General features: G+C 35.2%; 1 protein-coding gene across 3 annotated transcripts in view; it reads right to left on the bottom strand.

Annotated features, from left to right (window-relative positions):
* LOC136037018 (cell division cycle 5-like protein) overlaps positions 1 to 24,620 on the bottom strand; it is a 54,333-nt gene that overhangs the window by 7,009 nt on the left and 22,704 nt on the right. For all 3 annotated transcript variants that reach the window (XM_065719437.1, XM_065719442.1, XM_065719449.1), the window contains exons 5-11: positions 24,443 to 24,574; positions 21,556 to 21,838; positions 17,811 to 18,046; positions 16,106 to 16,277; positions 13,017 to 13,143; positions 9,664 to 9,853; positions 1,374 to 1,616 (exon numbers count right to left, since the gene is read on the bottom strand). In XM_065719437.1, the coding sequence (XP_065575509.1) occupies positions 1,374 to 1,616; positions 9,664 to 9,853; positions 13,017 to 13,143; positions 16,106 to 16,277; positions 17,811 to 18,046; positions 21,556 to 21,838; positions 24,443 to 24,574 (1,383 nt within the window). The remainder of the gene's footprint in view (positions 1 to 1,373; positions 1,617 to 9,663; positions 9,854 to 13,016; positions 13,144 to 16,105; positions 16,278 to 17,810; positions 18,047 to 21,555; positions 21,839 to 24,442; positions 24,575 to 24,620) is intronic.

Genomic DNA, 24,620 nt, shown 5'->3' with positions numbered 1-24,620 from the left:
ATTACAACTTTGTTTTTCCTATATTAAAATTGTTTCTAATTTATCTTGAAGTACTAAAGATATCAAAATAAGAACATTAGCCCCCCCCCCCAGAACAGTGTTAGGTCAATGCATACCAAGAAACCTTGATTTTCTATAAAAAAAATTCGGTTATTTCAAATTACAAACTTTTTAGAAAGTATGTCATGATTTTTTCAGTGTTGCCACGTTGAACCGTGAAAATCAATAAGCAAAACTGACTACTTGGATTTGACACTACTTTTCTTCCAACTCAAACAATAAGATTTCATTTTAATAGCCATAAACATTTTAAGGCCAAATGTGCATTATTCTTGCACAAAAAACCCTCCGCTAAAACGGTTCCACAAAATTCTCCAGCAATTCATTTCAATAAGTCTGGTGCGCTTACATACGGTGCATAGTATATATAAGTGAGCCCGCTAATGACCCAAGAAAAATTGTTTCAGTGAAAATTTCTTAGAAGTCATTGAACAACCAACTATATATTGGAAAGCATTTTCACGACTGAAAGTTTTTCAATATACAGAGACCGAAAATGCCTTCAGTTTAGTGCTTCATATATCTCCCAATTTATGGGGTTTCCCAAAAGCAACATTAAGTTTTACAAGATTTTCCAAAACATAAACATTTGTAAATTGACAGATGTCAGAACAAAATACAAATCATAAATTTTCGTTAACGTTAGCTTTCGCAGAGATTTCAGAGAACCTAACTTTCTTTCATAAAGATTCGAGAAAAACAAAAGTTTGGGAATATGGCAGCACTGCTTCAATGAGCTTTTAAGTAGCCGGTAACTGGAAGACCGTATATATATATATATATATATATATATATATATATATATATATATATATATATATATATATATATATATATATATATATATATATTGGAGACATGGTTCAACAAGCTTACCTCTCCATCAAAAACTTTTTTGGAGGTACTTGTTGTCTTTAGATGACAATGCAATAATAGTATTTTTGCCTCAATAAAAAGACTCAAAAATGAATAAAGATACTTACTGCTTGGAGATCTTTATCAGAGAAGTTGTCATAGGGATTTCTTTAGATGACAATGCAACAATAGTATTTTTGCCTTAATAAAAGAGTAAAAAGTGAATAAAGATACTTACTGCTTGGAGATCTTTATCAGAGAAGTTGTCATAGGGATTTCTTTAGATGACAATGCAATAATAGTATTTTTGCCTTAATAAAAGAGTAAAAAGTGAATAAAGATACTTACTGCTTGGAGATCTTTATCAGAGAAGTTGTCATAGGGATTTCTTTAGATGACAATGCAATAATAGTATTTTTGCCTTAATAAAAGAGTAAAAAATGAATAAAGATACTTACTGCTTGGAGATCTTTATCAGAGAAGTTGTCATAGGGATTTCTTTCCAAGTACTGCACTGCTGCGGATTGGGAAATGGACTGACTTTCTGTTGGATTCTTGATAGCATCGTAGTATTCCATTGTCAGCATTTCTCTTTTGATCAGCTCTTCAGCGCGTTGAAGGGGGTTTGTAGCTTCTTGGCCTTGGGGTCGGAGAATATTTGTATTTATGTCATTAGGTCGGGGTAAGTTCCTTTGAATTACCTGGCGAGGAAATATAAACATATGAATTTCAAATACAAAACCATTGATTTAGGGTCACTGCTAATACTTTTGACCTTTCATTTTCGAAATTTTGTTTTGTAATGATTCCTGGTGGATTTAACCAGGTTGATTCACAATACATTCATTTCCCCTTTTCTTTTATTTATAATTTTCTTTTTCAATTGCACTTATTACTCACCCAAATGTAGGAGTTACAGAATGCATCTGTAGCTCCAGTAATATAGGAGCCTTCTACACAAATGTGAAGTTATTCTGTCGACATTCAATGATATGATTTAAAAGACTGAAATAAAAGTTTATGGGGTATTTCTTCCCCTCTTTATACAAAAATAGTAAAAAATGGAGCCACGTTAAAGGCAGCGTAGGTATATCAAACGTATATTCCAGTCCCAAATATCTGTGACAAAGCTCTTTTAAGGACTTTTTGTCGATGGCGGTGTTTAAAATAGAAGAAAAAAGTAAACTGTGGAATAAAGCTATTTTTAAAAGGTTGGGTTTTGTTTGAAATGTTTCTATCGGTATAAGAATTAAGCAATTCTTTTCTGGTTGAGTTAATAATTTTAAAATCAACAAATGACGTTTTAAGTAATTTACCCCTATCCTTTTCAACCAAATATTTTTTTCTAGGTAATTTTCTTTTATGAAATAGTGATATTTGAAAAAAGCCACTATTAAAACTTCTTGAACTTATGGAATCTTATTTGCAAAGCCTCTATTGCATTGTATGAAAAGTGCGCATATTAAAAGTATACTGAAGCCCCAAATTTCAGTAACTGCTATTTTTAGATTATTTTTTTCCTACCGTACAACGTTAATCCATGTCTTTAAAGAAAAAAGGATCAAGGGAAATAAGCAGGGGTTTCAAGCTATTTTTGAAGAGTGTGATTTTTGTCTAAATAGTTTTTATGCAAACAAGAATTCAAAATGAGCCTGACAGCACCCATAACGAACTTCAAAGCATATTTTTTAGTAGAACCCTCCTTTAAGTTGTTGAATCATTCTACTGTTTCTAGTTTTGAATAGAACTCGAATGAACTGTAGGTTTGTAGTTAATTTGGTTTGTTTTGTCATTTTACTTACTGTAGGTCTTGTGTTGTTTTATCTTTGTTGCTCCATATTTTCCATAATGGCTCATAAGTAAATTATTATTATTAAATATGATTACAAATTAATTAGAACGCTGGATGTAAAATTTCAATATTAATGATGTTTTCGTGGTTTGACATATTTTCCACTTAGGTAAAAAGCGAACCTGAAGAAGATAATATGTCGACCCTTTTTAAAGTTCGAGGTATCAAATACGGTGTCAGGTTAACACTAAAGGCTTATGCAAAGCTCTCTAATCATAAAATTTTCGAAGAGTTCTTAGGAATGTATAATAAATTATGCTTGTAACTATTTTAGGGAATTCAACGCTATATTCCCCCCCCCCCCCAAATATTCTAAAACCACCATTTCGATACTACTACCCCCTGGGGACAAAAAAATTAACACTAAACCTGTAACTATCTTTCTGGCGAATAGAGCAAACACTAGAATAGGGAGGCAATGGATATTATGGAAGAAACAGTGGAGAATCAGCCATGAACAAAGGCTGAAGCCTTTACTAAAGTCTCGAAAACGTGTGACTTCATTGAGTAAGATAAAAATACAAACAAAAGTTAAAGTGGGTCTTTAGGAGGTAATAAAAAAAAATACCCCGTTAGAACTAATAAATTTGTCTTATTTGGTCGCGACTGGTCAGTTAAATCTTTAAACTTGGCTCATATAGACGTTACCGATCGAGGTCAATTTTTGGCGGATACGTGCAGTAAAATTACGGTAAACGAACATCGTGCGTTTATTTCGTAAATGAATTTTGTGGGAAAGACAGGGGCAACCTTGGAATAAGCTCAGAGAAATGCATGAAGCTAAAAGAGTGGCTTCTCGAATATTTGATTTACGAGGTAAAAAAGATCCAAAGATTCTTAAATTTAAACAAAGATTCAAAAGATGTTTTGGACATAATGAAATACTAATTCTACCAAAAGCTTGGTTGATTTTGACTCGAAATTATTAAGTAAAGACTAAGAAAACCTAGAGCCTTTTTTAGAGGGGGGGGGGGGGGGTATTGGACTTTTTGATGAATACCAAACGATATACAACCGAATTAATTTTCCTACGAAAATTCTGTATCTATAGTCTATATGTTTAACAACATTAAGAACAATGATGTTCTTGTAAAAACGTTATTACCGTTTTGATATCAAAACGGTAAAGGGGGTTTTATGCCTTAAAAGATCACCTTATCTTACCCATTATAAACGTTATTAGTTTTGGCCATACTATTTAGAATGCATTGGGCAGTCTTGTCATAGGTTTTAGAGCTTCGATAAGCAACTCAAAATGGTAAACAAAACGGTAAAGGGGCTTCGATGCCTTAAAAGATAACCCTATCTTGCCCATTATAAACGTTATTAGTTTTGGCCATACTATTTAGAATGCATTAGGCAGTCTTGCCATAGCTTTGAGAACTTCGATAAGCGATTCAAAACGGTAAACAAAACGGTAAAGGGGCTTCGATGCCTTGAAAGATAACCCTATCTTGCCCATTATAAACATTATTAGTTTTGGCCATACTATTTAGAATGCATTAGGCAGTCTTGCCATAGCTTTGAGAACTTCGATAAGCGATTTAAAACGGTAAACAAAACGGTAAAGGGGCTTCGATGCCTTAAAAGAGAACCCTATCTTGCCCATTATAAACGTTACTAGTTTTTGCCATACTATTTAGACTGCATTGGGCAGTATTACCATAAGCTTTTAGAGCTTCGATAAGCGATTCAAAACGGTAAAGGGGCTTCGATGCCTTAAAAGATAACCTTATCTTGCCCATTATAAACGTTATTAGTTTTGGCCATACTATTTAGAATGCATTAGGCAGTCTTGCCCTAGCTTTTAAAGCTTCGATAAGCGATTCAAAACGATAAACAAAACAGTAAAGGGGCTTCGATGGCTTAAAAGATAACCCTATCTTGCCCATTATAAACGTTATTAGTTTTGACCATACTATTTAGAATGCATTGGGCAGTCTTGCCATAGCTTCTAGAGCTTCGATAAGCGATTCAAAACGGCAAACAAAACGGTAAAGGGGCTTCGATGCCTTAAAGGATAACCCTATCTTGCCCATTTTAAACGTTATTAGTTTTGGCCATACTATTTAGACTTCATTGGGCAGTATTGCCATAAGCTTTTAGAGCTTCGATAAACGATTCAAAACGGTAAACGAAACGGTAAAGGGGCTTCGATGCCTTATTCGATAACCGAATTAATTTTCCTAAGAGAATTCTGTATCTATAGTCTATATGTTTAACAACATTAAGAACAATGATGTTCTTGTACAAACGTTATTACCGTTTTGATATCAAAACGGTAAAGGGGTTTTGATGCCTTAAAAGATCATCCTATCTTACCCATTATAAACGTTATTACTTTATAATGCTTTAGAAATAATGCTTTTAGAGCTCCGATAAGCAATTCAAAACGGTAAACAAAACGGTAAATAGGATTCGATGCCTTTAAAGATCACCCTATCTTGCCCATTATGCACGTTATTAGTTTTAGCCATACTATTTAGAATGCATTGGGCAGTCTTGTCATAGCTTTGAGAGCTTCGATAAGCGATTCAAAACGGTAAAGGGGCTTCGGTGCCTTAAAAGATCCCCCTATCTTGCCCATTATAAACGTTATTAGTTTTGACCATACTATTTAGAATGCATTGGGCAGTCTTGCCATAGCTTTTAAAGCTTCGATAAGCGATTCAAAACGATAAACAAAACAGTAAAGGGGCTTCGATGGCTTAAAAGATAACCCTATCTTGCCCATTATAAACGTTATTAGTTTTGACCATACTATTTAGAATGCATTGGGCAGTCTTGCCATAGCTTCTAGAGCTTCGATAAGCGATTCAAAACGGCAAACAAAACGGTAAAGGGGCTTCGATGCCTTAAAGGATAACCCTATCTTGCCCATTATAAACGTTATTAGTTTTGGCCATACTATTTAGACTTCATTGGGCAGTATTGCCATAAGCTTTTAGAGCTTCGATAAACGATTCAAAACGGTAAACGAAACGGTAAAGGGGCTTCGATGCCTTATTCGATAACCGAATTAATTTTCCTACGAGAATTCTGTATCTATAGTCTATATGTTTAACAACATTAAGAACAATGATGTTCTTGTACAAACGTTATTACCGTTTTGATATCAAAACGGTAAAGGGGGTTTGATGCCTTAAAAGATCATCCTATCTTACCCATTATAAACGTTATTACTTTATAATGCTTTAGAAATAATGCTTTTAGAGCTCCGATAAGCAATTCAAAACGGTAAACAAAACGGTAAATAGGATTCGATGCCTTTAAAGATCACCCTATCTTGCCCATTATGCACGTTATTAGTTTTAGCCATACTATTTAGAATGCATTGGGCAGTCTTGTCATAGCTTTGAGAGCTTCGATAAGCGATTCAAAACGGTAAACAAAACGGTAAAGGGGCTACGATGCCTTAAAAGATAACCCTATCTTGCCTATTATAACATTATTAGTTTTGGCCATACTATTTAGAATGCATTGGGCAGTCTTGCCATAGCTTTTAGAGCTTCGATAAGCGATTCAAAACGGTAAACAAAACAGTAAAGGGGCTTCGATGCCTTGAAAGATAACCTTATGTTGCCCATTATAAACATTATTAGTTTTGGCCATACTATTTAAAATGCATTGGGCAGTCTTGCCATAGTTTGAGAGCTTCGATAAGCGATTCAAAACGGTAAAGGGGCTTCGCTGCCTTAAAAGATAACCCTATCTTGCCCATTATAAACGTTATTAGTTTTGGCCATACTATTTAGAATGCATCGGGCAGTCTTACCATAACTTTTAGAGCTTCGATAAGCGATTCAAAACGGTAAACAAAACAGTAAAGAAGCTTCGATGCCTTAAAAGATAACCCTATCTTGCCCATTATAAACATTATTAGTTTTGGCCATATTATTTAAAATGAATTGGGCAGTCTTGCCATAGCTTGAGAGCTTCGATAAGCGATTCAAAACAGTAAAGGGGCTTCAATGCCTTAAAAGATAACCCTATCTTGCCCATTACAAACGTTATTAGTTTTGGCCATACTATTTAGAATGCATTGGTCAGTCTTGTCATAGGTTTTAGAGCTTCGATAAGAAACTCAAAACGGTAAACAAAACGGTAAAGGGGCTTCGATGCCTTAAAAGGTAACCCTATCTTGCCCATTATAAACGTTATTAGTTTTGGCCATACTATTTCGAATGCATTGGGCAGTCTTGCCATAAACTTTAGAGCTTCGATAAGCGATTCAAAACGGTAAACAAAACAGTAAATGAGATTCGATGCCTTAAAAGATCACCCTATCTTCCCCATTATACACGTTATCAGTTTTGGCCATGCTATTTAGAATGCACTGGGCAGTCTTGCCATAGCTTTTAGAGCTTCGATAAGCGATTCAAAACGGTAAAGGGGCTTCGATGCCTAAAAAGATAACCTTATGTTGCCCATTATAAACATTATTAGTTTTGGCCATACTATTTAAAATGCATTGGGCAGTCTTGCCATAGTTTAAGAGCTTCGATAAGCGATTCAAAACGGTAAAGGGGCTTCGCTGCCTTAAAAGATAACCCTATCTTGCCCATTATAAACGTTATTAGTTTTGGGCATACTATTTAGAATGCACTGGTCAGTCTTGTCATAGGTTTTAGAGCTTCGATAAGAAACTCAAACGGTAAAGGGGCTTCGATGCCTTAAAAGGTAACCCTGTCTTGCCCATTATAAACGTTATTAGTTTTGGCCATACTATTTCGAATGCATTGGGCAGTCTTGCCATAAACTTTAGAGCTTCGATAAGCGATTCAAAACGGTAAACAAAACAGTAAATGGGATTCGATGCCTTAAAAGATAACCCTATCTTGCCCATTACAAACGTTATTAGTTTTGGCCATACTATTTAGAATGCACTGGGCAGTCTTGCCATAGCTTTTAGAGCTTCGATAAGCGATTCAAAACGGTAAAGGGGCTTCGATGCCTAAAAAGATCACCTTATCTTGCCCATTATATACGTTATTAGTTTTGGCCATACGATTTAGTATGCATTGGGCAGTCTTGCCATAGCTTTTAGAGCTTCGATGCCTTAAAAGATCCCCCTATCTTGCCCATTATAAACGTTATTAGTTTCGGCCATACTATTTAGAATGCATTGGGCAGTCTTGCCATAGCTTTTAGAGCTTCGATAAGCGATTCAAAACGGTAAACAAAACGGTAAAGGGGCTTCGATGCCTTAAAAGATCCCCCTATCTTGCCCATTATAAACGTTATTAGTTTTGGCCATACTATTTAGAATGCATTGGGCAGTCTTGCCATAGCTTTTAGAGCTTCGATAAGCGATTCAAAACGGTAAACAAAACGGTAAATGGGATTCGATGCCTTAAAAGATCACCCTATCTTGCCCATTATATACGTTATTAGTTTTGGCCATGCTATTTAAAATGCATTTGGCAGTCTGGCCATAGCTTGAGAGCTTCGATAAGCGATTCAAAACGGTAAACAAAACGGTAAGTGGGATTTGATGCCTTAAGAGATCACCCTATCTTGACCATTAACCGTTATTAGTTTTGGTCATACTATTTAGAATGCATTGGGCAGTCTTGCCAAAGCCTTTAGAGCTTCGATAAGCGATTCAAAACGGTAAACAAAACGGTAAATGGGATTCGATGCCTTAAAAGATCACCCTATATTGCCCATTATATACGTTATTAGTTTTGGCCATGCTATTTAAAATGCATTGGGTAGTCTGGCCATAACTTGAGAGCTTCGATAAGCGATTCAAAACGGTAAACAAAACGGTAAGTGGGATTTGATGCCTTAAGAGATCACCCTATCTTGACCATTAACCGTTATTAGTTTTGGCCATACTATTTAGAATGCATTGGGCAGTCTTGCCATATCTTTTAGAGCTTCGATAAGCGATTCAAAACGGTAAACAAAACGGTAAAGGGGATTCGATACCTTAAAAGATCACCCTATCTTGCCCATTATAAACGTTATTAGTTTTGGCCATACTATTTAGAATGCATTGGGCAGTCTTGCTACAGCTTTTAGAACTTCGATAAGCAATTCAAATAAATAACATATAACTAAAAGCCAACACCTACTTTTCCAGAAACCTTAGAAAACCCTTTAACTTATCCCGTTTTATGCCAAAGATTGACATTTTCTTAATTAATGAAACTCACATCATTAAATAAAGCGAATTTTCGATTGAACAGAGCAGGATTTTCGTTTAAAGACCGAGAAAGGGCAGTCCTTAAAAATATTCTAGTATACTTTCCTGGGAAACGTTAAAACAATTAGTATCAGTTGAGTAATTTAACAGATTTACGAGTTCCTTGATGTGCTAACCACCTTGATTGCCAACACAGGACACATATTATTTATGCTGCATGTACATTATATAGACATCGCTTTGCTTAACAATTAGTAAGACATTATACGTGTTATACGATTAAACGCTCAGTCAGAGTCAACCCAGCTCTAAATGGGTACCTGGAGAAACCTAGGCGAAAAACACGGGACGCGTGGGATGATTTGCCCCCAACCACGCATTGCACTCCCGGCCAAAGGCACCGAATGAGGATATTGGTACCTGCGCAATTCAGACCACTGGAAAGCATACGAAAAAGTTTCAAGTTTTTTAAGAAGTACACGTTAGCTTTTCAAACTGTTGACATATTTAAGATACCCCATCGATTCTTGCCAAAATTATTTGGAGAATTTTCTGTGCCGCAGGGAAAATTTTCTAATGGGCTCTTTGTTTTTTAGATGGTCAGCCGAAGCTGAGACCCGCAAAATGATTTTTACCGAAGCCCCTTAAGACAACTAAAAATGTCATCTAATGTTAAAAAAAGTTTTTATGCATGGTTTTTTGCTGATGTATTTATAATCTTGTATTATTTCCTTGGGGAACCTACCTTCGAGCGCTTCCTCCATTCTGCTTCGTATTTTGACCGTATTTCAGCCTCTCTTCTCGCGTCAATTTCTTCCTGATCTTCAATAGTAATTTTGTCTCTTGCCAATTTTCCTTCATCTGCTTCTTCTTCAGGAACTTCTAATTGTATTAAATTACGAGGAGTAGGCAGGGAGGTAAACAGCTCTCTCAACCTTTAAAAAAAAAGAATTGAAGTATTTTGCTTAATTAAAAATTTACTTTTCTTTCTCTGAATTATTTAAACTGTTACGTTTACTTCTTATACCCGAATTACTGTTTATAAATAGCCAAAACATGCTTTTAAACAGTTTGAACCAAGGATGTAGAAAAAGTAATATGGGAAAAGTAACTTATGAGACATAGGTTTTCAGACTGTAAAACCAAAGTATGAACCCAATACTTCTGGCAGGTATTTTAGTCGGGGGTGAGGGACAAAGTCGAATAAATGCAGATACCCAAATCATATGAAAAATATAGGCAATAAAATAACATATACAAACGAAAAAAAAGAAGTTATGTGGAGCGAAGACTTTTTTTGGAGATAGTTCGATCAGTGTCGTCAGGAAAAAATTCATCATATTTGCAGCAGAAGTTGCAATCTACTAAAGAGCAAGCTACACCAAATAATACCTTAAATAATAACCTAATAATAATAATAATAATAGCCTAATAATAATAATAACCTAATAATAAATAATAATAACCTAATATAACTAATAATAGCCTAATAACCTAATAATAAAAATAATAATAACCTAAGGTCTAATAACGTGTATTGAAAAAAAAATATCTAGTGAAAACATTTTTCATTAACAGATGATTCAGAAATGTTCTCGATTATATCTGTTTAGTTTAATAGCAAACCTTCAGCGCAAAATTAAATTTTTGAAAATTTCGAAAAGAAACTTGAAAATCTCGAAAAATAGCGGCAGATCGAAACATAAACTACGCTGCGGAAATCATCACAGTCAAAACAAAAAAATTACGGTTCTGAGCCACCCCATATTAGCAATCAAGGAAATTGCTTGCTTGCGTGGGCAGCAGTGATGTCTCCTTTTCTTTCACCAAGGCTAGCAGGCTACCGTAAGGTCGTAGAGAAATGTTTTATGGCTGATTTAAAAGCTACTGCTTATATCTACGATGTAAAGGCTTTTGTTTGGAAACGGCTTCATCGTTAAGATACTTCAAATCCTTCGATTTCCCCAGGAAGAAACGAAAGTCGTCCCTCCACACTACGTGTCCGCTTATTTAGTAAAAGCTTTAAGTAAAATCTGATAACAATGACCCAAAACACAGCCAAGTGGGTTGGCTCACAGATAATATCGAATAAAATTAGACATTTTCATATTACTTTGGCAACTGCTAAAGAGGTTGAACAATCCAGGAGCAACGAATTTGCTCACGAATACAATGAAAATACTGAGTTACAGTTATGTTCAGAAATCGGTACTGTGTAAAACATATTTCGGTGCTTCGTGTAGGCATATGTCAAAAATAAATTGACAGAACTTAATTAGGTCCCTTTCATTCCTAGATTATTTCACATTTTCATCTAATTACTCCTTTCTTTCAAAACATGTTTAGCAAAAACGGTAGAAATTCTTCAAAACTTGCAGAAAATAACGTTTTTAAGTTTTTGAATGACAAAATTAAATTAATTCATAATAATATTCCCAACCAACGTCATGAGTGCTGATTTTTTTTCTATTTTCTTTATCTTTTATTTTAGAGCCAGGAGCAGATTCTGGGAAAAAATAAGTTCTGAGAAACATTGACCGGACATATAAACTAATCAAACAAAAAAGAATAAAAGCTTTTATCCCAAGGATGGGATAAAAAGAATAAAAAAGAAGAAAAAGAATAAAAAAGAATAAAAGCTTTTATCCCAAGGATGGGATAAAAAGAATAAAAAAGAAGAAAAAGAATAAAAAAGAATAAAAGCTTTTACCCCAAGGATGGGATAAAAAGAATAAAAAAGAAGAAAAAGAATAAAAAAGAATAAAAGCTTTTATCCCAAGCTTAGGATCAGCTCTGCTGATTTTATAAAGGCGTATGTAGTATATCATAAAATAAGGTAATAAAGACGTATCTCACTTTGTTTCTTATGTCTTCCTAAAAAAGAGATGCGAACCAGCAGTCTTAAGGATAGGACTAAGGATAAAGCCTTTATCCAAGGATAACGCTACGGACCTGTCGTCCTAAGAATGAAAGGCGTAACTCAGTATATGCCAAAGTTTTCCTATATTAGATTTTGAGCAGGGGCTTTGAGGATACAACTAAACATAAAAGTCTTTATTCACCGATAAAGCTACAGATCTACTGTCCTGGATGAAAAGGTTTTTCACCCAAAAAACATTTTTCCTGGATAGCTTTTTCCTTATCCGAGGATAAAGCTATGGACACGAGGAAAAGCGTATCTTAGCATATTCCACGGTTTTCCTATATTAGACATTGAGGAGGAGTTTTGAGGATAGGGCTAAGGATGAGAGCTTTTATCCCAAGAACAAGGATAAAGTTAGGGATCTAAGGGCCCGATGAAAAAAGAAACTCTTGAGTATTTCTAGATTTTAATAAAAGATAGCATATTAAATATAGATTTTTATTCCAAAACAACATTTACAAGTAACACATGTCAAATTTACGCTTTTTTTCAAATGAATGAATGTCAATGAGCGAAGATTGAAAATTCGTTCTTGTCAATGAACGGAGTAAAAAAGAAATAAACAGTAAAACTTACAGCAACAAATTCCATTAATAAAATAAATATATTCACGGGTGCGAGGCAGAATAAAACATCAAAGGGTCTTCCTACATTAGAGATGTGGAGAGTAGTCAAAAAAATAGGAAAAGAAAGAAGTAGGATGAAGTAAAAACGAAAACCTAAAACAAGCCGCTTTCAGCAAAGCTTAACTGATTCACTGGCATTAAGAGGTTTTGAGGAGGGCGTTATCCTCGGTTCTATTTCTAGTAATCTATTAATTTTCGTTCCTTTTAGGTTTTACTTATTTGTCATAGTAGTACCTGTTATTTTTTCTGTTTGTTGTCACTTTTCATTTTAATACTGTTTGTTTTAGGTTTCATTTATTCTACTTGTTGTTTATTTTCAAACTTATTCAATTACTTTATAATAAGTTAAACACAATCGTGTTTTATTTTACTCAAAATAAAGCCGATAAAAATAATGTCAATAAAAACCAAAAACAAAATCAATCATACTTTATTCAATTATGAAAGTTATTCAATTTATATTTATTTTCATTTTTAGGTTTCATTTACTACACAAATGAAGCTGTCAAAGATGTCAACAAAACAAAATAGAACACGTAAGAGCCAAACCTTTCTTTTTGGAATTGAGCTGCCCTTTTTGGGTCTGCCAACGCAATGGCCATTTCTTCTTCTGGATTAATGCTTAGCCTATCACGTAGAGGAGTAACTCCAACAGCAGGACCTTGGGGGCGGGAGCCTGAAAGAAAATTTCAAGGGTATTAAAAAAACAATATTTTATCAACTTAGCTGCATCCTAACCATTAACCATTGTGGTTAAAAATAGGACAGTAAATATGTAAATATGTAATATATGTAAATATGTAAATATAGTAAATATGTACTAAATTATCAACTTAGCTGCATCCTAACCATTAACCATTGTGGTTAAAAATAGGACAGTAAATATGTAAATATGTAATATATGTAAATATGTAAATATAGTAAATATGTACTAAATTATCAACTTAGCTGCATCCTAACCATTAACCATTGTGGTTAAAAATAGGACAGTAAATATGTACCGCAATGTACCGCAAATATAGTTCGTAAAATGAATGACTCAAGAACACAACAATCCAGTTCCAATTGCGCAAATTCGGAACATCAAGTGAAAATTGCGGTAGAGACCTTCAATAAGAGGGCGGGGGGGAGTGTGAGGAATTATTGTTAAGTAGAAGGGCCTGGATATCATGCACATTGATGAGACGATCTCCTCTATTTATCAGTACACAAACAGCTCCAAAACATATGCTATTTTTCTTCTCAATGCGCTAACTGTTTGATGTAGTGTTCATATCAACTGTGGTATATACAGATAATAGACGTATTATCTGTTACTGATGTGTCAACAAATAAGTACGTGAGTTTTTTCTCAAAGCCATTAGCAATCAGGCCTATTGGTGGATGCTGGTTTCAATTTATCATTTTGTAGTATTCAAGGTGCAATGAATAAATTTATCTTATAAAAAAAAAAATCATACTTAGTTACGGAAAAAAGAATTGCAGATGTACTACGTAAAAGCACAATTCCAGATGTCATACACAGGCACAAAGTCATCAGACCATAAAAATCAAGGTCACAGTAGCCTTAGATGGCTGTTCATAGCTTATGTGTTTGAAATTGAATCAATCAAATCGACTCATTAATCGGACTAATAGACTAAATCATTAAGGGAAGAGGCAACGGAATTGACAATGCACACTTCTTGAAAAAAATATACGTTTTGAAAGTGTTTTTACGCGCCTTGATAATAATATTTTTTTTTACCATAATGTATCATGCAATATGTAATATCTTATTTAAAACCATGTATACCCTCGAAATAGTAACTACAAAATAAATAATTTTTAACGTTCTCCCTCCATTAAGCTTCGTTTAGATACAAGATACAGGAATGTTTGCTGAGGAGGAATTCAAAAACAGTAAAAAATATCAGATCCAAATTTTTCTTATTTTTGTCTTGTAAGTTCTGGTCCATATCACAGGGGGTTTTTCATAGATACTTTAAACGGAAACTTAAAAGCGATATTAAACTTAAAACGAAAACAAATCAACCAAACAAGCAGTTATTATGAATGAAGAGCTCAAAAATAAAATGAAGAATACCAAAATCAAAGTGAAAACAAACAGATATCTCCACAAAAAAAAATGAGGCTACAATCCTTGCATCTCAATATCACGAATGCCATTTGTGCTTGCTTTATTGAAAACATAAGAATATTTTGAATGGATTTCGCTTTTGGTAGAGAATGCTAGTACAAAATAAAAACAATTTATAGGTATGTACATACATTTGTGTCAACATTTCGGTATAATCTTTATGAAACAACTAATATTTCTGTCAGTTGTTTCCTTCCTTTTTTTAAAATCAAATCTACAGAAAATCTAAAGCTAAATTAAAAATGCACAAAAATAATTTGTTTAAGGGTAACATATATAGCAGCTTAGGTAAACAAGGAGAATGGCAACTCTCCCGAAAGGGGCATGCTAGAACAAAAAAAGATACAAGGAAAAATAGGTGAACATAATTAATCAATACTTGCTGCGTGGTATAAAGCGACTTAGTGACAAAATTAAGTCAGTCAAAAAGCGTTCACTCATTTGCAAAGAGAATAACATCCCATACTCGTAAAGCCACATTCATTACCACATTAAAAGAAAGGAGGGGAAAAATTTGTTTGCGGTTTGTTGAATCCATCATTTCTAATCCCGTACTGAGGATATTTTCGCCGATTTTCGCAAACCCATTAGACCCCAACTCCACGGCTTAGCCTCCTTAGCAACCCCGCCTATTCTCCAATCCATGTCATTACAGAGGTTCCGAAAAAGTTTTATCCTCTTTATTCTGGAGTACCTTAATAATTCCTGACATGTGTCATGAACCAAAATTAATTCCTCCGTCCCTTATTTTGGTTAATGGTATATGGTCACAATAATTATGCCCACTTTTTTTTTTTTATCTTTGGCCACTTTTATTTTGCCAATTTGTGATACTTATTTGAGCTCTATTTCTTTTTTAACCTAGTCGTTTGTACAATCCTTCCTTTAATTGTCAATATTTCATTTTGACAGTTAACTGACATTTGGTTTCAATAGTTTTTGATTTTACAGTATTTAACTTGGAATGCGAATTCAGCTTTTATTTTTTTAGTCTGTGATTTAGTCTTTTACTTTTGTCTTGCTGTATTGGTTGTTTCTTTGTTTTGTTTTCTTGTAATGGACAAATGATGCGAATTCGGCTCTATTAGAGCTTCTGATAGCCTTTTGAAAATAAATTATCTTATGTCATAAAGTAAAACTTTCATCATTGTTTTAAGTTAGTTTTTTATGTAGCCTAGGACTACATATGAGACCATTAGAAAGGCGGAAGGAGCGGGTGGGGATGAATCATAATTAAATGAACAAAACTATGACAATGAGCATAAAATTAGCAATCTAAAATGTATCTCTTTTTGTTCCTAATGCCGTCATCCAGAGACCCGCTATTCGCCATATTTACCCAATCTATTAGTTTTTTACTACCACATCCTTTATATTTCTTGCTATATTTACAAAAAAGAAAAACAAAAAGGCACGAATGAAAAGGGAAGATGAATTATGAGAGAGTGACGAAATCCTGTAGAAAGCAAACAAACAACTAATAAGGGGGAAAACTTACCTGGGGTCATGCCTTCCCTTACTGAAATAGGTGTTCCGAGAACAGTATTTGGGGTAGCTATAACATCTCGTCGTGGTGTGATTCCACTAAAATCGGTGTCGACAACTGGAGCATTAGCACCACCTTTCAAGGGTGTCTCAACATTGGTTAATGCTGCCAAATTATGAGCTTCCTAAAAAGCATAACCATGATTTAGAACGTAAAACTATACTACCATACTTAACGAAAAAAGGACATCTCTCATTAGCGATCTAATTTTGATATTCTGGCACAAATTCTCCCTCCCGTAAAAGGCATAGATTTTACTAAAGATTAGGAGAAAGGTTCACCTGAGATGGGGTAGGAGGATCATTGATCACTCGGTGAATGATAAGATCATTTGATAAATAGCAGGATCACTTATATTTAGTAAACAATGTTAATTTATTTTGATGAACTATTTTTCTTTCCAGCCCTTAGTATTGAAGCAAGTAAGATACTGTTGTTAGTTATCTAGTTAAGTTAGTTTGAATTAGGTGCTTAAAATAATAATTGTGATGCACTTAGTCCAAAGGTAGTAAATATAAGTCGGATAGCATAGACGGTTGCTGAGCAACCAAAAAGGGAAAAAAAGACTATAATTTCTCAAACAATTTTGTTGAAGGTGAAATTTACTTCAATTCTATGTCGATTAAACACAGGTTACGTTTTGTAACCATAGCCATTCGTAGTTTTGGAATTAATCCTGGATCCCCTGTTTAAGGGAGGACTTACACCCTTTCCAGATCACCTACTAAACCAAACTACTAGATCAAATGATCAAAGTATTCAGAACAATGTTTCACTTAAATATTTGCATATTTCTGTATTTCAGATCTGTATTATACATTTGGAAACTTGATTTACTTAGCTATTTTTTCATTTATTTTATTTTTTTACTTTTATGGATGACTTATTATTTGGAAGCCTTTTTAGAGGCAAAATTAATTACTTTCTAACGTTTTTCCAGGTGAATACATGTAAAACTGTGAAAAAAAATTAAATATCACGATGAAGCATCTAGATTTTAGAAATGTTTAGGTGGGGCATGGCCCCAAATTGCTTGGGAACCACTGACATAGACCCTTTCTAGATCACTTACTAAACTAAACTGCTAGACCACCCCCTAAAAAGTTTTACATGGAAAGCTCTTTTTCTCGTTGTTTTATTTTCGCATATAACGCTACTTTTGAACGCTCTAAAAGTAGAAACTTGTAATCAATGAAAATAAAGAAAACGATGAAGGTGACATCAGTTGAACATGTCAACTGGGGTTACAACTCAGAATTATAGCTTCCGAATCGGGGCGTTTATCAACCTGTTTTTATCCTAAAACCAGTGGACTGTCAGAGACAAACCGAATGTTTACAAGCTAACACGCCCTTATATAATAAGGGTTAATATGCCCTTAAAGTTTATTCAGAGAATATAAACAGGGCGAAATCCTAACACAATTCTAAAATAACCACCTGAACAGTAGGATAGAGATATAAGCAGTATTACAGTAGGTATTAGATCATAAAGAAATATTAAATCTTTGGTAATTCCATGGGCGGCAACTATGGTGGAGGCTTTAAACAAGCTGAGATACAGGAAGATGTCAACCCAATTTAAATGAGGCTGATCAATTAATTTTAACAAATTACTTACACATCACCCAGCTAAAATAATAGAGAACAATGTGTACCTGCATAATCCTGTCAGTGGCGGGTGCTGGAGTTCTCGGAGTTCTAAGGGCAGTACCAGGGCTTGTCAGGTTGTAATCTCCCAAAAGAGCATCGGAAGGTCGTCCTCCATCAGCTAGTGCAAGCTGTTGTGCAGCCTCCGATGCTTTTCCGAGCTTCACCACTGCTTCTAGTTCAGTCTCAGATATTTGAGGCTCTGGTAGTACAAGTTTGGATCTTTTCTTCAGAGGTTCTTCCCCTGCAATACAAGAACATTATGACTGTAAATAAGGGGAAGTGAAACTTCCCACCAATTTAGGGGACGCATGCCTTGAATATCTCCCTGTAAGGCATCTTTAAAGCAAAAGAGAATTCACTAGTATTAATTACTGGTTGTTTATTGGAGAAAAAAAGCAGTTCTTTCTCTCTTTTGAACTAAGCTTCACAATTATAAAATGCGTTACTATATATTCAAAAAATGTACATCTATTAGATTTTCACAGTCACTTTTAGATGAACAACATCTCGTCCCCAAACTCTAATGACTGGATATAACCCTAGGCTATACACAAATTTTTGGTAATTCTTTAATCTTCTTTCTCCAAATTTGCATTACGAATTGAATAGAAATAAGTCCAAAAATAATGCTAACTAACAAAATCTGCAAACTTCCGTATATAGCCCAGAGCCATATTAAAGCGTTAGGAGGGAGGGAGGGTTTTGTGATGCTGATATAGACGTAAATTATCAGAACCTAACGAAGTAAGAACATTATGGTTATAACGTTTCATCCCATGAAGGGAAACATATAAATTGAAAAACGATAATATCAAGGAACCTTTACAGGCCAAAAGCCTTTGGGGGAATAGGAGAGTGCAATAGTGTATGTTCATTTCATGATGAGTAAATCTTATCTACAGAATGTAGATTCAGTTTCTCCAAGCGAAGGTCAAATTTGAAGACACCGTACAAACGCCAAATTTACTTCTATGCAATTTTTATACAATCCTGAAAAAGGCTTATGCCAGCTTTGCCTCTCACTCAGACTATCTGTCTCGGCGTTTTTCTCCAAATAGCCGTGGCTTTTAACTTTTTCATCACGATCCACCAACTCGAATTTAATTAAAAAATACCAAATTAACGCCAAATTTACTTCTAGCCTAGGCACGTATATTGGGCTTATTTTCAGGGCATCGGGGATTTAATTCACTCAATTATAAAAATATATCAGCTTCTTATTGTGGGAGGATACCCGTGCACACTACATAAAAGTCTACAAGAACGAGGATTTAAACCTGATTTAAATATGCTCTACAATATTTGATAATGAATCAGAGTTTCCATTCTTTCCTTGAAATGATTTTCCAGGACGTTTTGCGCTACTACCGGCCACGATAAAAATCAAGCTATTAGAACCAGGGCTGCACGACATGCCACGGTTTGAAATATACATGATATTTTATCAATACCATTATATCGGTATTATAGCTGTGCAAAGATTGTTGCCTTTAACAATTCCACCTATTTACTATTTTACTTTACAATATACGTTTTAAGGTTCGATCTATTATAGTCAAGCTGTGTTAGAATCAATCAAAAACGTTGAAAATTATTAAGAAAAAAATGTAAAAAAAAACAGAAACAGAACAAAATAGCTAATATAAAAACCGAAGCAGAAAAGAACAGGTACATTAAAAATAGATGATGCGTTTTTTTTTCTTCTTTTTTGCGTAAACAGAACAGAAACAAGCACTTTGAGAAAAAAATACAATGCTAGGGTAATAAAACAGCACTTTAGATGTAAGCTGATAGACAGCTAATACATGTAAACAGCCAGCAACATGCTAGTTCCTTCTTTGTATCAAAAATTTTTAACTGCAAGTAAGGAGCGACATTAAAACTTAAAACGAACAGAAATTACTCCGTATATGAAAGAGGTTGTCCTCTGCAACGCTTCGCTCTTTACGCTAAAGTTTGACTCTATCACAACTCTACTTTTTAAAACAATAAAAAACTTTAGCGTAAAGAGCGAGGCGTTGCGGAAGGGACAGGATGTGCGTGTGTGTGTGTTAGGGTTCTACCCCTGCATCTTTTCTTTTTCAGATAAATGACCTGTTTTCGTTTCCGTAATTACTTTTGCTTATATTTGCCTATAGTACAATTTTCAATGGTAAGCTAAGCCAGGGGTGTTGCAATGAGTAAAAGCTTTGGTTAAAAATCTATTTTTGTCTTCCTGATCTGGACCATTGAAAGATATTATTATTCCAAAGAAGTCAGTAATTTGAACTTTGATTTAGCGGATTAGCCAGGGTTAATCTAAGGTCCAACCCTACAGAAAGTGTTTGGTATACAAGTGGTATTTTTGTTTAAGTTTGTTTTCAGAGTTTATGGAGGTATGTTTTGTTAAGTGACATCGAAAGAATACAAGTGAGTTACTTTCTACAACCGTGTTAGATTATTTTTCCAAGAATCCAGGCAAGGTAGGAAAAGAGTTCGCGAGAAATACCGCCATTGGTATATCGACAGGGTGGTCCGTTTACTCTCCAAATAGATAGCTAGAGATATTAGGGGTGACCCAGGTGGTGGCACCCTTGGCCTAGAGTTGGGCCTTTTGATCGTTCGATCACGTCACCATACCCTGGAACAGGGTATTACCATACTCCATATAAATACATTGTAATAGTGGTGGCCGCGAGGCATTCAACTCAAATATAGTGGTACCAGCACCATTGCACACACATATTTGATGGAAGCCAGTTAAGAAAAATTATCAGAAGATGGCTAAAAGAATCGGCGTTTTCCAAATATATGATTTAATTTAGCGTACAGAGAAGCATACTGTGATTACATATAAATAATTGTGGGAAATTTAAGGAATCAATTGAAACACTATGAAAGTCTGAATGGGCGTTGCCAAAGTTAGAATCAAATAAAACTTTACGAATCAATACATCACGCGACTAATTGGCTTGTGAAAATAACCAGCGAATTGAAACCGTGGAAAAAGTTTCCACGGAAGGGGGCATTTCTGGAGTGATCAAGAAACCGATTGGAGATTAAAGTGTTATTCAAAAGAAAAAATGCTAAGTAGAAATTTTCAGGCTGAATCGTCCTCAAGCAATTTTAAAGGAAGGGGGTATTCTCAGTGAGGATGAAATTGCGGGGGGGTGGGTGCACTTTACGTTGAATGAATTTCCACAGAGAAGTTTTCAGTGAGTGAGAGGGGTATATTGCATAGAGGGTGAGCCAAATTTATCGGCATTATTTGACAAACAAAAAGAAATTATTCAATATATGAAGTGTTGCCCTTCTCCAATTTTTTAAGAGCGTCTACTGAAACACGGGGGCCGTTTAATTAGAATAGGAAGCTTTTTTAAAAGTGCTAACAGCTTTAGCGTAAAGAGCAAGGTATTGAGGAGGGGGCATTCCTTAACATACGGAATAAATCTGCCAAAATCATTATACAAGTTTTGTTTTAATTTTTCATATAGGGTGAGCCAAATTCAGAACCTCATTAGTCCCCTCCTCAACGCCTTGCTCTTTACACTGAATTTTTTTTATTGTTTTAAAAAGGAGAGTTTTGAAAAAGAGTCAAACTTTAGAGAAAAAAGCGAGGGGTTGAGGAGAGGACAGCCCTTTCATATACGGAATAATTTCTATTCGTTTGAAATTTTTATATCGCTCCTTACATTCAGAAAAAAAAACTGAATAAAAATGAAATATACACAATAATAAAAATAACACAAACAAAGTATATAAGAAACATACCCTTCAGCAAAGCAGCGGGTATTTGATCCCCATTCTCTTTTTTCTTCTTTTTATCTTTGATTCGTTCTGCCTCTTCCTTCTGCGACCTTAGTTCACCATCCATGTCTTGCTGCCTTAAACGTTTGAAGTTAGGAGCCAGCCTGTCATACTGTTCCTCAGAAGTGTCATAAAACCCGGGAAGTGGTTTCTTTTCAAGAGGGATTTCGGCATTGTAGTCAATAAATCGCTTTTTGGAACGGCGTTTGGCAATTTCAATCCCTGCAGCACGTAATTCCCGCCTTTTCTGAAATAAGAATATGTATTTTTAAGGATCTTGTCACAGCATAGACAAGCACTTAGAACAGAGCCAAGTCTGTCACCTCCAATTTTCTGCTCAATCATTAATTTTCTGTGATTGGTCAAGAAGGGAGGGGGGGGGGCAGGCATCTCGCAAAGGACATTATTAAAAAAGTTATTATTAATGAAGGCTGAGGGTGCAGTGAAGTTGTTAAAAGCAGAATAGCAATGGACCAAAGTGTCTTCTCACAGTTGAAAAGAGTTTGGAAGAAAAGGACAGTGGTCAAATATATTCTGAAGCATGGGCGCTCCGAAAACGGAGGAAGATTTGTTAGATGTTTTTCAGAGAAATTGCCTACGGATTATTTTGGGTACCTGACTGACTGACCGTATTTCAAACAGTAGGCGGTACAATAAGAGTTGTTCAATCCCACTTTTTAGGGCCATAATGAGAAAAAGGTTGAGATGGCTAGGGCACGTTCTGCAGATGATGGATGACAGGCTGCCAAAGATTGTCCTTTTCGGCCACCAGGCTAGGGCTAAACGGAAAGCAGGACGGCCTCGATTTGTGTGGGAGGATGTCGCAAGGAAAGATGTAAGTGAAATGGGAATTTCTCAGGAAGATGAAAAGAGGGAGGCTTTGAATAGATTGAGATGGAAGAGAAGCTTGCGTAGCTACGTTGGCCTCAGGTGGCTTAGTGCTGCGATGAACTGTTAGCAGTAGTAGTTCTCTAATAATACGTTAAAATAATTTAGCCAATTATTCTTGACTGTCACATTTTGGATTCTTGGATCCCCTTCTAAAAAGCAGAAGAAGAGGGGTAGGCCTACAAACATAAACTAGGCCTATACGAGACTAATATAAACTACCAAAAATTCACTTTACACAAGCCAGAGGAAGGCGGGTCACCTTTTGGTATGCAATATGCGCATCAGGAGGTATTAAGGCTTCTTAAGGGGGAGGGGAGTGGTGGACAAAACAGATTTTAGGCCATTACTTTTTCAATATTAGCGGTGGTGGGGATCCTTCAGACCAGCCATCCTCAGTGAATTATTCTCACTATTCAACGAAATTTCGATACACAGTATTTCTTCTCGAAAAAAATAGAAAACAATACATTCTAATATGAACTCTTTACTTATTCAGCAAGGTTTATGTTGATAGGCTTTAAGCTATTCACTTTAAGTTGGGCTACTTTAGGAACGAGGTTGCACTCTTTTTAAGTCTTGATATTGACCTTTACTTTTTGCTATAAGTAATTCTTCGATTACTTGCAGCATACCAACTAAGACTTTTGATGACAACTTCATACCAATAGAAGTAAGGATTGTCTTAATAGCACTTGTAATAGTTTAGGGCTTGTACTTGGGTCCCCTATAAATCCGAGTAGAAAAGTTACAGTCTCAGAATCATCCTCAATTCCAAGATTATCGATATCATAACATCAATAATATTTTTAAAATGACCATATTATTGTCATCCTCACGATCATTCCTGCTAATGGCTTTATCAATAACAGCATCACCGACACCTCTGCCCTGTAAACAATCAATAGCTACACTATCACCACCATCTCCATTATACAAGGTCATTCCCCACCATTGTTTTCAGTACCCCAAGCTTCACTACCATCACCATCAGCCTCTCTACCCCTAACACAAAACTATTCTTGAAAGGATTACCGCTCATTATTACATAGTCATAGACATCAGAAGTCTTTAAAAGACCCTATCTTATGCGTCGTAAGAATGGTAACTTTATATCCATGAATCGTCGTGGAGATAAAGCGCGATTATATAAACCACAATAGCAAGTGCGAGTCCTAAGGTTCGAACCAATACCCCCAAGCTACTAAGATTTTCAGTTTTGGGTCATTCTGATTCTAAGAAGAAGCATTAAATGCAGTTTTTACTAGATTTATATGCCATGCGTGATCCAAGCACTTCATGTAGCACCAAAAAGCAAATTTTGGCAAAGTTGGATTTAAAATTTAGCAAAAAACGTCTTTTTTGGTGCACTTCAGTAAGTAAATTTTAGCCATACTCGAATTCTGGCTCTAAATTTACAGTACACCAAAGCAATTGTAGCAGTACCAAAGCAATGGAGTCAATGGTGGACTCTGTTCACGCTAATTTTATAGTTCGTTTGAACTGATGAACCGAAGGAAAAGTTTTAAAGTCCCTGGAAATTTATATTTCACCATCACTGTGCGTGAATTTTCTTTTGAACAAAAAAATTATTATATTTTTTCATTAGCCAAATTCCATTTATAATATTAATTGAATTTGAACCTTCTAGCGCATATCTGGACATAGAGGATTAAGAAGAATCCACCCGAAATTTTCCTGAGACCACCCCCCTCAACTCCCAGAAATTAAGAATATCAAAGAATGACGTTTGTCATCTTTTCACCCCCTTCCCCTTAATGTATTCTAGGTGCAGCGGCTAAATGCTCACATTCGTCATAAGAATCGATTTATTCTTTGTAGAGAGAGAAGTCAACAACGCTTGAGGTGATTCAAAAGGTCAAAATATTCGATTTAATTAATTTGCTGTCTAAACGACTACGGTACCATACCTATGTTTATAAAGAGCTTCAATTAAAATTACCTGAAGCGAAGCGAGTCGTCTCGCTTCTTCAAGCTGCTTTTCTCTTGCCTTTCGCTTTGCTTTCTTTCCTTGGGTATTGGCTAAGCGAGCACGGGCTTCTGAGAGCATTTCCAATTCGTCTTCGTCCATATCCTAAAGAAAGGTTAATCATTAAATGAATTGAAAATGGAGAAGAAAA

Source organism: Artemia franciscana, chromosome 2 (assembly GCF_032884065.1).
Source record: "Artemia franciscana chromosome 2, ASM3288406v1, whole genome shotgun sequence".
Classification (NCBI taxonomy): Eukaryota; Metazoa; Arthropoda; class Branchiopoda; order Anostraca; family Artemiidae; genus Artemia; species Artemia franciscana.
The sequence above is the reverse complement of the archived record's forward strand: the minus strand, read 5'-3'. Positions and strand labels throughout refer to the sequence as shown.